The sequence below is a fragment of the Microtus ochrogaster genome, unplaced genomic scaffold, assembly GCF_000317375.1.
Source record: "Microtus ochrogaster isolate Prairie Vole_2 unplaced genomic scaffold, MicOch1.0 UNK5, whole genome shotgun sequence".
Taxonomy (NCBI): Eukaryota; Metazoa; Chordata; class Mammalia; order Rodentia; family Cricetidae; genus Microtus; species Microtus ochrogaster.
The window spans coordinates 923,653-936,159 of NW_004949103.1; the positions used below are offsets into that span (position 1 = coordinate 923,653).

Below are 12,507 nucleotides of genomic sequence, written 5' to 3' on the forward strand. Positions count from 1 at the left end.
TTCTATAGCTGTGGTAGTCTGACTGCTCGGCAGAGGGAAGAGTGTCCTGAGCGGTCAAGAGCACCTATAGCTGCTAAGGTTGCTTCCTGTACCCTATCTCGGGGCTCTCCTCAGAGCAGTTTGGGGGTTTTAAGTGGGCCATCATGAAGACTGTGTTGAAACAGAAGCCAGATGAAGTTATTGAGTGTTGACACATGCATATCAACCTTTTTTCAGGGATGAGGAGTTCCCAGTTTGCCCCTGGGTTGTTCTGCCTCCTCTTTGAGTGACCTTTGAAAGACCTGCTCCACCAGCCTCTCAGGGTTCCATATTCCCACAGGTCAGCCAGGCTGGGTGATCTGACCCCAGATCCAGCTGGATTGAGGCTCCATTAAACTTGGGTTAATCTTACTGTCAGTGGCTGGGTTACAGCAACTATTCCAGAAAGTTCCAATCTGGGCAAATAGTTCACTGCATCATCTCTGCCTCTAGAGTGGGGAGAAGGAGCCCCTGGACCTTGGTGCTCCTATATCAAGTCTGGATGGACAGCGGGTCATCCTGGAGGAGAGGGATCCTTGCAGAGGGAAAGGTAAGGTTGCCAGCTCCCAGCCTGCCACTCCGTGGTCTATTAGCTGTCTCATAGCCATACCCTGGACAGACCGCTCTGTCCATGTGACCCCTCATGGCAATCTACCTCTCATGTGCTGACCCAGCCTCCTACAGGAGAAGGGGCAGCAGGATAGGGGAAGGAGGACCTGGCTCCCTGAGCATGTCTGCTCAGATGTAGGAAGAGTGGCAGCCCCTGTCTGCCCCTCCATGTTGCTTTTGTGGCAGAAAGCACTAGAAGGTACTCTTTTCCTTAGAGGCTTTTGTTGTTACAAAGCAGGGACCTAAGGCCTTAACAGCCTGGTCTAGGTCTCCTGCCTTTAGCACAGTGCCCTGTTCTGAGATCCGTCCCTCTGGGTGAAACAGGCAGTGAGGACAGTGGCGGGCCTGGTCCTGTCCAGAGGGCACTGGCCCTGCACCCAGCACTGGTCTGCTGTGTTGTTCCTCATGTGTAGGGACCACATAACTCTTTCCCATCCCTGACCTGGTCAGTCAGTCCTTGTCAAAGCCTCCATGGGCCCCCAAACCTCCAAAGCCTCAGGGACCTATATTATTCAGGCCACTAGCACAGGAAACCCATGGGGGATGCACTTTGTCTTATAGCCTCTAGGACTGTCCGGGTGGGAGGAAACTTTCTAGAAGCTGCGAGGAGGGGTGGAGGTCCCTTGTGTGGAGCTATTCCAGGTAACTTAAGGTTTTCCCCAGGTGCCCAAATGACTCCTGAGGGAGGGCTTTGTATAAACAGATCCCCCTGGGCCCTGGGAGGTGCATGTGTCCCCATCAACTTAGCAGATAAGGTTCTGTGGCTTGGGCTCCAGTACTCTAGTTCTGTAGAGAGTTCCCCTTCCTTGGTCATCCACTCTAGAAAGTGCTGCGCCCTGGCCCTGATGTGGGTGGACTGAGCACTATCTAGGCAGCATCCATGGGCTAGGCACCTAGCTTTACCTGGCAGGTTCTCACCAGCTTCCTCCAAGGCTGGCAAGTAGGGCCTGTGTGCAAGTGAGTTCTTGGTGGGGCTGCGGGTTTATGGGGTGCTGGGGACCAGGATTCTGATTAGCCAGACAGTGGTCGTCAGACTCTGCCACCAAAGCCGGCTACACCCTGACAGGTGTAGCACATGGTAAAAGGCATGAGTTTTGATCTCAGCCTCCTGACGTCCCAGTAAGTGTCTATACCTCCCTCCATGCCCTGCTGCCTTCTCCCAGCTGCAGCAGGTGGACAGAGAAGCATAGGCTCTGGCTGGGGTGTGCATGTTAGATAAGGGGTGGTGAGGGCCTTTGTTCTCACTGAGCACAGCAAATGGTGTTTATTGTTCAGAGGGCACTGTGAGCTCTGGTCACAAGCTTGTCTCATGTGTTAGTGTCCACAGACAGACCGAAAGGTGCTCCTGTCAAGCAAAGCTCAGCTGTGAACTCCAGCCCCAGAAACCACTCTGCTATGGTAATTCCCCTTCCGCCTGCCCCACGCTGTCCCTGCCCCTCTTGCATGGCCTCCACCTCTTGGGGCTCCTTGTGCCTGTTGTCACCCATTTGGCTGGCCGAGGCTCTGCTCAGGATTGCGTGCCTCCCCCTGTGGGTATTTCTCCTAATGTCCCTTTGGAGTTCAGTCTCCGCTTGGCTATGAGCTGCCAGCCTTGGGTTTTCTTTTGTCCTGGGTGGGTAGGTGGGCCATAAACGCTGTTGTGTTATCTATCTGTCATTGGGATTGATTTGCGAAGTGTGTCTAGATGCTGTCGATGCTGGGCCCCAGGGCCTTTGCTGTACTGATGAGTGATGTTACCGTGTGCTGACATGCAGTAGAACTTGACTTTCCTTCTGATGCAGGGAGAGGAGAGAACACTAGGCAAGTCTAACTCTATTAAAATAAGAGGAGAAAATGGAAAAGGTGCTAGGGATCCCCGGCTTTCAAAGAGAGAAGAATCTATTGCAAAGATTGGGAAAAAAAAATATCAGAAAATTAATTTGGACGAAGCAGAGGGTATGTGTACTTTTTAAAACTTCCGTGTCTTCCAGTAAATGCACAATATGGTCCTTAACCTTGCTCTGCCCTGTCTGTGGCCTGTCTTCTTGTACTGAGGCTACCAGTGTAACTTCACTAAAGGCCCTGTTATGAGGGGAAAGCCAGAGGCCCTGCCAGAGGCCAGCAGCCTTGGCTGCGCTTTCAACCAGCTCCCTTCCCCCACCACCCAAATCCTGACAGAGCTGGGGCCCAGCTTGGGTGGGGGCAGGAACTAGGTGTGAGGGAGGAGGGCAAAGTTCTAGGCCTGAGAGGGCTGTGGGTTTGTTGACCTATGTTGACCATGGAAGCTGGAGAAAGGCCTGTTCTGCCCTGACCCAGGATTTCTGTAGGGTGCCCCTGGGACTTGGGGGCCATAGGGGTGGGATGTGCCCCTCACTCTGCCACCTTTTCACAATAGATCCATTAAATGTCACCCTTGGGCATTCTGACCCCTGAGCCAATATAAAGCATATGCTCTGAGTGTGCACATTTCTAAGAAGCACTGACAGTGACAGCCATAGGATCTAGAGAACATTTAGATCCTGGTGGAGTGAATGGTGAGCTTGAGTCACACTAAACACAGGCTGCTGACAAGAAAAGGCTCTGGAGTGGGCAGTGAAGAAGCCAGGCAGGTGCCAAACCCAGAGTACCCAGTCTGGCCCAAGGGATGGGGAGCTTCAGCTGGGTCAGGGGGTCCTGAAGCGCCTCCTCCCCTCAGCCCAGAGCACCACCTTCTGTGCAGAGACAGTGAATCTGGGAGCCAGGTAGATCTCAGGGCTCCCCATTCTACCCAGCTAAAGCTTTCCCTCAGCCTTCCACAGGCTAGCCATCCATTCCCGATTTGGGCTTGCCGTGCGGCTGGGCCCTGGCTCTGTCAGACCCTACTCCGACCATCACTTACACTTCAAATTCATCTGTGCTCAGGTCTAAAGGACCCCATGTATGAACAAAGCACATGCCACAGTGCCAGCAACATCCTACTGAGCGCTAGCAAGCTTATCCCCTACTAAGTAGAGGAGGGGTGTTTTCAAGCCTAGGCCTGGCAGTATAATTTTCAGGGGGGCTGGCAGCCAGACATTGGCCTCATCTCTGTGGGGAAAGTAGTGTGGCTGACCTCATAACCCTGTTGGCTGCCAGTGGCGGCTCAAGGAAGCAGAAGCCCCTGGTAAGAGTGAGTGGTCAGCTGAGGTGTGCATGCATTTGCGAGTCTCTCAAATGTGGTCACTGTGGGTTTTCTTCCAATAGAGTTTTTTGAGCTCATTTCCAAAGCTCAGAGCAACAGAGCCGATGACCAGCGTGGGCTGCTGAGAAAGGAAGACCTGGTGCTGCCTGAGTTCCTTCGCTTACCTCCCGGTTCCTCAGAACTCGCCCTGTCCAGCCCAGCCCCAGTCAAGGGCTATAGCAAGAGAGCTGTCACAGGCTGTGTCCAGGAGGGAGCTGATCAGACTGAGAACTACAGCGACAGCTCAGCCACCAGCCCTGCCTCCGCCCAGAGCCCCAGCTCCGCCTACAGTCCAGGCTCCGCCCACAGCCCCGGCTCCATCCACAGCCCCAGTTCGGCCCACAGCCCCTCTGGGCCTCCTGGAACCACCCAACCTGGAGAGAAGCCTACAAAGCCCTCCTGCATCCCTTCTGTGCAGGAGGGTCCTACACAGGCCTGGAGGAGGCTATCGCCAGAAGTGGAGGCTGGGGGCATCCAGACTGTGGAGGATGAGCAGGTGGCTGACCTGACCCTGATGGGGGAGGGGGACATCAGCAGCCCCAACAGCACGCTGTTACCGCCACCCCCCATCCCCCAAGACACACCAGGACCTACAAGACCAGGTACCTCCAGGTTCTGACTCTACAGCCTTGATCTGTCCTGCTTACTGCCCAGAGGCTGCTCCAGCCCATGTTTAATAAGGGGAGCACCAAGGAGGCAGCCCCTCCTTTACTTTTCTGTACTGAAACGCGAGGGGTGGCCGCCTCATGTATTTATGGGGCCTCTTTTGCCTTCCTCTGAAAGGAAAGCAGGTGGAGCCAAGGTTTGGTCTCCCTGGGAGGGTCACTGAGGCTCAGGCAGGTCACCATGTTGAGCTGTTGCTGCATAGGCGCTGTGGGAATGGAAGCCACGTCCAGTGACACCTTGGGCAGGCTCAGCTCTGAGAATGGATCTCACTTTTAAAATCTCCTTGCTGCCATCTCAGTGTTTTAGCCTCAAGATCGAAAAAAAAAAAAAAAATGGTATTTGTCTTGAGCCAGTCAGCAAGGGTCCCATGCTGACAAGAACCAGGCTTCTCAATGTCAGCCCCTCTGTGGCCGGCGTGGATTTAACTGACTGCCCTCTACAGGCCAGGCTGTGCCCTTGCGCTAGGCAGTCTCTGCCACTCTGCTGCTCACGGCTGGCCTCAGATGTGTCCAGGCATTTCTCTTAGGGGAAGCAGGAATCCAGTGGAGGGGAACAGTGTGACCAAGCAGTTGGGATGCTACTCTGGGCCCACCCAAAACACAGTGGAGATGGGCTCCAGCAGCCGCTGTGCTCGGTGTCCTCAGTGACAGTGACGAGCCTTTTCAGTGCATGTTTCCTATTGTTCCTGTCCAACGCCTGGCTGTGATCTATGGCAGGCAGTGTGTGCGCCCGTCCAGGCCTTCTTTCTGGGCTTCAATGCATGTTCCGTACACTCACACATCTGGGCACTTGGGAGGGCACACACGGTGGCCTGGACTCCAGCCTCACCCAGTGGGGCAACACCCAGTCAGGAAGCACGAGGTGCCATGAAGTGGCCCTGTGTGCATGTTTGGGCACCTCTGTCAAGCCACACCCTCCTTTCTGCTACTTTGTAGCTGCCTGTTTACAGTTCTACCTGTGTTCTAACTCTGTTCTTCTGAGAGTAATAAACTCAGCGCTCATCACTGACTGGCTGAAAACTCCTTTCTTCTTCATTTACAGTGGGTTCTCTCTTTAGGATTAAACATAGATGATTCTTTCTACGTCTTAATGATTCTTTCTACATCTTAACCATTTTGGAGAAATTAAGTAGATTTATCTTAAACAACCTTTTTAAAAATGATTTATTTTTTAATGTGTGTGTATATGAGTGTTTTGCTTGCATATTTGTATGTGTACTACATGTGTGTCTGGTGCCCCCAACTCAAGGCTATAAGAGGGTGTCAGATTCTCTAGAACTAGAGTTACAGATGACTGTGAGCTGCCATGTGGATGCTGGGAACCAACCCAGGTCCTCTGCAAGAACAGCAACTTAACCACGGTCATCTCTCCAGCTCCAAATAGACTGGCTTTCAAGAGAAACCATTCACTTTACATGGCTGCTCACATGGCTGCCACACCAGCTTTGTGATAGGAACATCAAGAGAACAGGCTTTAAAGTGGGAATAGAATTGTCCCCTGCCCAATCCTGCCTTCTGGCAGGGTCTTCCTCACCTCAGGCCTGTGGTCTCCACAGCTGTCTCCTGTTTGCCTGGGCACTTCCACTGCAGAAGAGGAGAGCAGAGGAGCCGCACTGGGCTTGGCTCCTTAAGCCCTGTTCCCCTCTCTGGGATGGCTCTGGAGCCTGTTTCTGCTCAAGCTGGCTCACAGCTCAAATGTCAGTGCCATATCTGGAGTGTGAGTAGGCTGTGCAGTTTACCCACGGGGCACATGGACAGTGACGGTGCCAGGCCAGGTTACCTTTGCTGGCGTGCCCTGGCTGTGCTGATAGGGGGAGAGCAGGGTGGCACTAGACTGGTAGAGAGCGAGTCTCTGGTCGCCAAGGAGATAAGGAAGCAGGGTCCTTGGCTTTGTCCTGAAAAAAAGGACAGCAGTAGAGGGTCTGGGGGCTTCGGCTGTAGCACATTGGTTGTGGCTCCCACTCTCCAGTCCCCAGTGTCATTGGAGTCATGGAGGCAGTGGCCCCAGCATGAGGGAGGAGGTCGTGGGGTATGATCCACTGTTCAGCTTGCTCACCCCAGTTTGTGTCTCTGCACAACCATTCCAGGGCTTCTTTATGTGGGAGAGTGCCTGGCTGAGTAAGGGCTGCTGGGAGTGCTAGAGAAGGCTGCTATAAGAGCACCCTCAGGTGCACACGTTAGGGTCCTTTCTGGCTCTCTGAGCAGGGCAGGGCCAACGGATTGCCACTTACAGTTTTCAGGGTTTGAAGGCCCCACTTCCACCCAGTTACTCTTGACTAACTGTGAGATAGTTTTTAGGGATTTGTTGGCCACCTTGGCCCCACAATCCAGTAAGAAAAGCGTTAAAATGTGGCCACTAACACTCTAGACACTTTGATAGGGGTGTGTGTGTGTGTGTGTGTGTGTGTGTGTGTGTACATGGAAGTGCCTCTATGTAACATTTCATATATATTTGTGTCTTGACAAAGGAAATTCCAAAATACCTAAGTTCCTTCATAATAGGGAAAAGCAGATGAGTGTCCCCAGCATGGGAGACCTTCCTCCTTAGCACTCTTGGAGGGCTGCTCTGTGTTTGTTTTACAAGGCATTGCAAAGGGAGCAGGGACCTGGAGTCGGGCCTCCCAAGCAGGAAGTTCTTATAGGCAGGTCTGGAAATTGCCCCTCACAGTTAGACAGTCGTTCCTGTTCATCCTTCTAATATTGTCTGTCTGTCTGCTGGCCTGCTAGCGTGCTGGGGGCATAAAGAGGGCCTCTGGAGGGGGAGGGGGAGGCAGTATGGGTCAGCAGCAAATCCGGGGAGGGGTGGAGTGCTGCCTGGAGGAAGTGAGCTGTGGTGATGGGGTCTGAGGTGAGAACCACAGAGCAGTCTCCTGCTCTGACCATGGCCAGCGCCCCACCCCGTCAGCACTCCGAGTACACACAGCCAGCAGTAGCTTGGAGCCTAGGGGTGGTCTGGTTCTCTGCCCAGGGACTGGACACTTCAGCTGCCCCTCCTTTCGCCATGGCTGGTCTGTGGTGCCACTGTCCTACCCACTCTCCTGAGGTCCCTGCCTCTGCCCTGCCTGTCTTCTCCCTCTGTTCACTGGGCAACACAGCCTCCAGAGGCCAGTCTCAGCTAAGGAAAGATCAGTGAGCCCCTCCCAGCCCAGAGTGAATGGCCTGGTTCCTGGGGATACCTGGCTAGGCTGAGCTCCCTGCTCCCAGACCCACAGGAGGCTGCCGAGAAATGTCAGCTCTGAAGGACTACCAAAGGGCCGAGCCATGATCCCTAGGGAAGGGGCCCTCACAGAGCCATCCAGGGGCTTGTCATGTCACAGTGGCTGTCTGGGAGCTGCCAGCTCAGTTCTCCACCACAGCTCTTCACCCTCCTGCCAGCACATCCAGAGGTAGCTGAGACTTGGGGACAAAGTCTTGTGTCAGTTCCTCACCCTGGAAATAAAGATATCGTGACTGCAGCTCCGTGGACAGATCCTGTTCGTGTCAGGCTTATCTGCCTACCCCAGCCCGGGTGCTTCCCCAGCCCTGCATGGTACCACACTTTCTGAGCTTGGATTGAGGGTACACAGCCTTCCCGGCCTCAAGCTCCATCCAGACTGCCTGTAGGAGGCATTTCCTCCTTGGCAAGTACCGTCCAATTCTATTCTCAGGCTCCCAGGGCACCTCTCCTCAAGGAAGCCCGGCACTCATGCGGCACAGACAGACACAGATCAGAATGCTTCACCCTCTGGGGACGACACTCTAAAGTTTGCCGAGTTACCAAGGAAGCCATCTGCCAGGAGCCACCCCATAGCACATCTGGTAGCAAGCCGTGTCCAGTGTCTAGTATCAAGTAGATATCGGGTTCCTAGTGATGCCCCAAGGCCCTGGACCTGTTGTACTAGCCCAGACTCCAGACCCGAGGCTTTGCTCTCTTCTGATCCCCATCCTGATCTACCCCACCCTCACCCCCAGCACAGGCCTTCCCTAACCATGCTGACTTCTTGGCTACCCCTACCCTAGCATGCCAGCCTCACTAGGTACCATCCTCTAGACTCGCCCACTCCCTGTCCACCAGTGTGCCCTGCACCACTGTCCACCCCAGCCACGGGCAAGCATGTGCTCAAGGCCTGGGAAGTGTCCCGTAGAATAAGGAACTGAAATCTCGCCCTGCCTGTCACAGCCCTGATCCTGCGCTGGGTCTTTGTGAAGGCAGGTGGTGACCAGGGCTAAGTCATTCTCTCCCAAGAGGAGCCACAATTTTCAGGCCCCTGTGGGAACCTGTGGAATGGCCAGGGTGGAGCCCTGGCCCTGGTCCTCTTTGCTGTCTCCTTCCAGGCTTTCCTGCATCTGTGGCTCACCTGTGCCTGGGTTCTTTCTAGGAGCATCTGGAGGCCCTGGTAGGAGGCCGCAGGACCAGATGGTGCATGCAATCCTGAGAGCATGGGGCCATAACTCAGGGCAGTATCTGCCTGTGGGGACAGGAAGGGAAGAGGGACAGGCTTCTAGGGCTAGACCCTGAGAAAGGGATTATTTTGGGGGCAGCTTAGGGAGTGAACCCTCAGCTTTACTTAGCTGTGGGGCACAGAACCTTAGGGATGGGCTTTAGGGGTCGGCATGCTGAGCCTAGAGCAGGCAGCAGTAGCTAGGGCAGGAAAGGTCCACAGGTAAATGAAGAGGCCTGAGGGTGACAGATGCCACCACTCCTGATAGGCAAAGGATTATTCAGGCTCCCATAGAGGAGCCTAGGTAGTTCCCAGTCTCTGGGGCTCTGGCAAGGGGGTTGAGTGGTTAGCCAAGGGCCAGTGTGCCAGGAGGAAAGGCCCAGGAGTGGCCCAAGGGGCAGAAAATGAGATGCTGATGTAGCCTCGGGCTGAGTGTTCAAGAGCACTCAGGGCCCAGGGGAACTAACACCAGGAGGTGTGGTATGGGCTCTGCTGCCCCAGACTGGCCCTGCCCAGTGGCTTCTCATGCATTGCTCCTAGCCTAGGGAGCTCTGTGGGACCTTGGAGGTAGGCTGGTCCTAACATATGGTTGCTGTCTGACTCACTGGCTGGGAATTGCCACATTTTCAGAGCAGGCAGGGCTGGGCTGGCAGGAAGTGTGAAAGTGCCTCTCCTTTTGAGGTGCACTTCCTTGATCCCCAGAAAAATCTGCCTTGCCCCGTTCTGGGCACACAGGCCTACGGGAGGCTGGAGTCTCTTCCAGTGTCCATTCAGAACTGGAGGGGACTATACAGGCCTGCTGTGCCTGTGTCGGGTAACTGGTTCTTTCAGGACCCGATGGCATCCACATAGATGCCCCAGCGGTGTCCCTGGTCCCTGAGTGTACAAACAACCGTCTTGCTGCCGTGCCACTTGAAGCTGTGGGAGTCTAATGACAAGCAGGGTGGATGGGGCAAGACGATCCCAGCAGGCCCTAGCAGAATGTTTGCTGAGTGACCATAGAGTAGACTGGGCGAGAGTTCCAGTCTTAACCACACTGTGTGCTGGGCACCCTGTTCTTGATACCAGCTAAAGTCAATGAACCTCCTCATGTGTCCCCTGGACTTGTCAAAGGATGAGCTGGGGACCCCCAACAGAGACATTGTGCCTCTGTGTACAAGCCCGAACTTGCTACACAAGGCCTCGTGGAAGCCACTTCTGGAAGCTTGGGCCAAGGGTAAGGTGAGATACAAAGAGTCAGTGGGCCTTGGAGTCCATAGAAAAGCTGGGCCATCACAGACCTCCTGACCCCTGTTACTGTTAGGAGACTTGGGCTGTTGAGGAAGCAGACTCTTCATCTTTAGTGGTAAGCCCTCTGTTATAGTTGGGGAAACTGAGTCTGGAGTGGTTTGTAAACTATAATCCCATGTTCTGGGGTCTTGTGGCTTGGAATGGAACTCTGTCCGCTTGAGGCTTTGGCAAGGAAGGCCCACTCTGCCTGTGGCTCCCAGAGGTAGAGGGAAGTGGGGATCCACCTCTGCAGACCCTGCTCTGCTCATGTCTATAGATGGAAAGTGGGGGTTCTCAGGGGCTCCCTCAGCCTTAACTCTGGTGTCACTGCCCCTGATTGGGGCTCAGATAGTACAATGCAGGAAACTGAGACCTGACCCAAATGGAGCCACTCCCAAATCCCTGCAGGCTATTACTGAGCTGTGGGGATACCCCTCCCCCCAAAGTAGATGGGTAGGCCTCTTACAAGATCCATGCACAGCGAGCCAGATATGTCAAGGCAGTCCTGGAGTAAGGATTTCTAAACCTATCTTGAGATCTAGAACCTTCCAAGGCAGTTTGGGGCACCTAGAGTAGAGGAATTCAGACCAAAGAGGGAATAGTGAGGCGCCATACAGAAGAGCCTCAGCAAGGGAAGAACAGTGACAGTGGAGGCGACGGGTGGTGACAGGTGTTGGTGACACGGGAGTCAAGGGGCACTATAGCCCCAGAGAAGTTTGTGCGGGTGAAGATGACCCCAACATTAGGAAAAGGAAGGATGGGGCCTGGGGAGCTGGGCTGGGAGGCCTGTTATGGGAGGATCCTAGGGTCTCCAAGGCTTAAAGGCAGCACCCAGGAGAAACTGGGGGTGGGTACTGGCCCCAGGTGAAGGTGAGCAATCAGGACAAGGTGACTAGGGACCTAGGCAGGTGACCTGGCTCTTTGCTTCTGGGCTTCACTTGGGGCAAGGAAGAGACTGTGAGGGGAATCTCAGTGTGACTCAGAGACAGCTCCCCTCCCTGCTTTCGGGGACTCCTACTGAACCCCAGGGTGCATCTACCCCTTTGAGTTGTCCTAAGTCCTGGCCACTCCAGTCCCGCACTGGATGAATCCACCTCCCTGATTACAGACCTGGCCTGGAGGCAGTTCAGAATCTTCCCTGGAAGCCTGTCAGGAAGGAGTCCAGCTGTTTTCCTGGGCCATGAGGAGAGCTAGCCAAAGGGGCCTGGAGAAGGATGCCCAGCAGGGAACTGCAAACATCAGCAGTGTTCCGGGTGGGTGGGCAGAGGAGGCTGCATGGGCCAGCATCTAGTGAGAGGCCACCCTAGTGGGTGAGACCTCTGAGCAGTCTGACAGATGAAGCCGGGGTACAGCTGTACAGGTGTAGGAAAGCCCTGTGACAGGACAAACCCCAGGCTCCCCAAGCCCCAGAGCCCTGAGTCCCTTGCTCATCGTGTCAGAACAGCCTGTGATTCCCGACCCTCCCAGCCGAGACTCTGTGGTACTGCCTGCCATCAGGGCCATTCCCCGTGAGGCGCCCAGTTAGGAGAATCATCTGTGGAGGCTCCTGGTCAGCCTGGAGGTGTAGGCAATTGATGCCCTCTGAGCTTCCCAGCCCTCCTGCCCAGGATCATCTTGTCCGGAGTGGATCTGGGGTATTTTGGTGTCTGTGCAGGAATGACGGGTGGGTTTTGGAAGTCCAGGGCTGAGCCAAGCAGGTGACGGCTTCTCTTCTCCCTGTGACAGGGGGCAGGGCCCAAGGCAGCGGAAGCCTCCCAGTCAACAGGATCATCGATGTGGACCTCGTTGCGGGTGTGACTCCTGGGTGGGGAGGCAGCGTCCTGGGGGTACGGCTGGGCCCCAGGAGGGTGAGAGCTGACGGACCCTTTCTATCAAACGGTCCCGGCCTGAGCCCCGTCCCAGGTGAGCCCAGCAGGCCCAAGGCCAGCACGCACCATGCCACCTTTGTGTGAAGCTGTTCCGAAGTTGAGATTCCTACTGCTCCAGCGTGCTCTGTCTTCCTGTTCATATGGCAATGCCATGACTTTGAGACAGCGGGGGCCCGTTTGTCAGCAATGGGTGCTCAGGGGCCTGGGAGGAGCCCCTTCAGCCACAATACCCTCAGGAGCCAAAGCAGGAATTAAAGGGAGAACCTCGTCACAGGGGCTGGATTTAGACAGCTCCACAGCAGCCAACCTTGGCATTCAGACTCTGCCCAATAAAATGTTTCTGAAGACCTGACATGCATTGTGTTGTGCTAAGTGCTGGTGTCGCATGCTCCCCACCCTCGGGAGCCCTCACTCCTGCACATGGTCCCAAGAAGAAAGAATCCCAGGGAGGGAATAGTGCCTGGCCGTGAGGTCAGGGT

The 12,507-nt window shown here is 54.9% G+C and overlaps 1 protein-coding gene across 3 annotated transcripts in view; it reads left to right on the forward strand.

Annotated features, from left to right (window-relative positions):
- Positions 1–12,366, forward strand: part of Rgs12 (regulator of G protein signaling 12) — a 99,092-nt gene extending 86,726 nt beyond the window's left edge. For 2 of the 3 annotated variants that reach the window (XM_013353329.2, XM_013353330.2), the window contains exons 14-18: positions 472–568; positions 1,946–2,025; positions 2,409–2,562; positions 3,829–4,407; positions 11,886–12,366. In XM_013353329.2, coding sequence (XP_013208783.1) covers positions 472–568; positions 1,946–2,025; positions 2,409–2,562; positions 3,829–4,407; positions 11,886–12,112 — 1,137 coding nt within the window. In that variant the 3' untranslated portion in view covers positions 12,113–12,366. Of the gene's footprint in view, positions 1–471; positions 569–1,945; positions 2,026–2,408; positions 2,563–3,828; positions 4,408–8,828; positions 9,032–11,885 lie in introns of those variants that run through there. The other variant, XM_026788668.1, reaches the window with a different exon arrangement.
- The last annotated feature ends 141 nt before the right edge of the window (positions 12,367–12,507 follow it).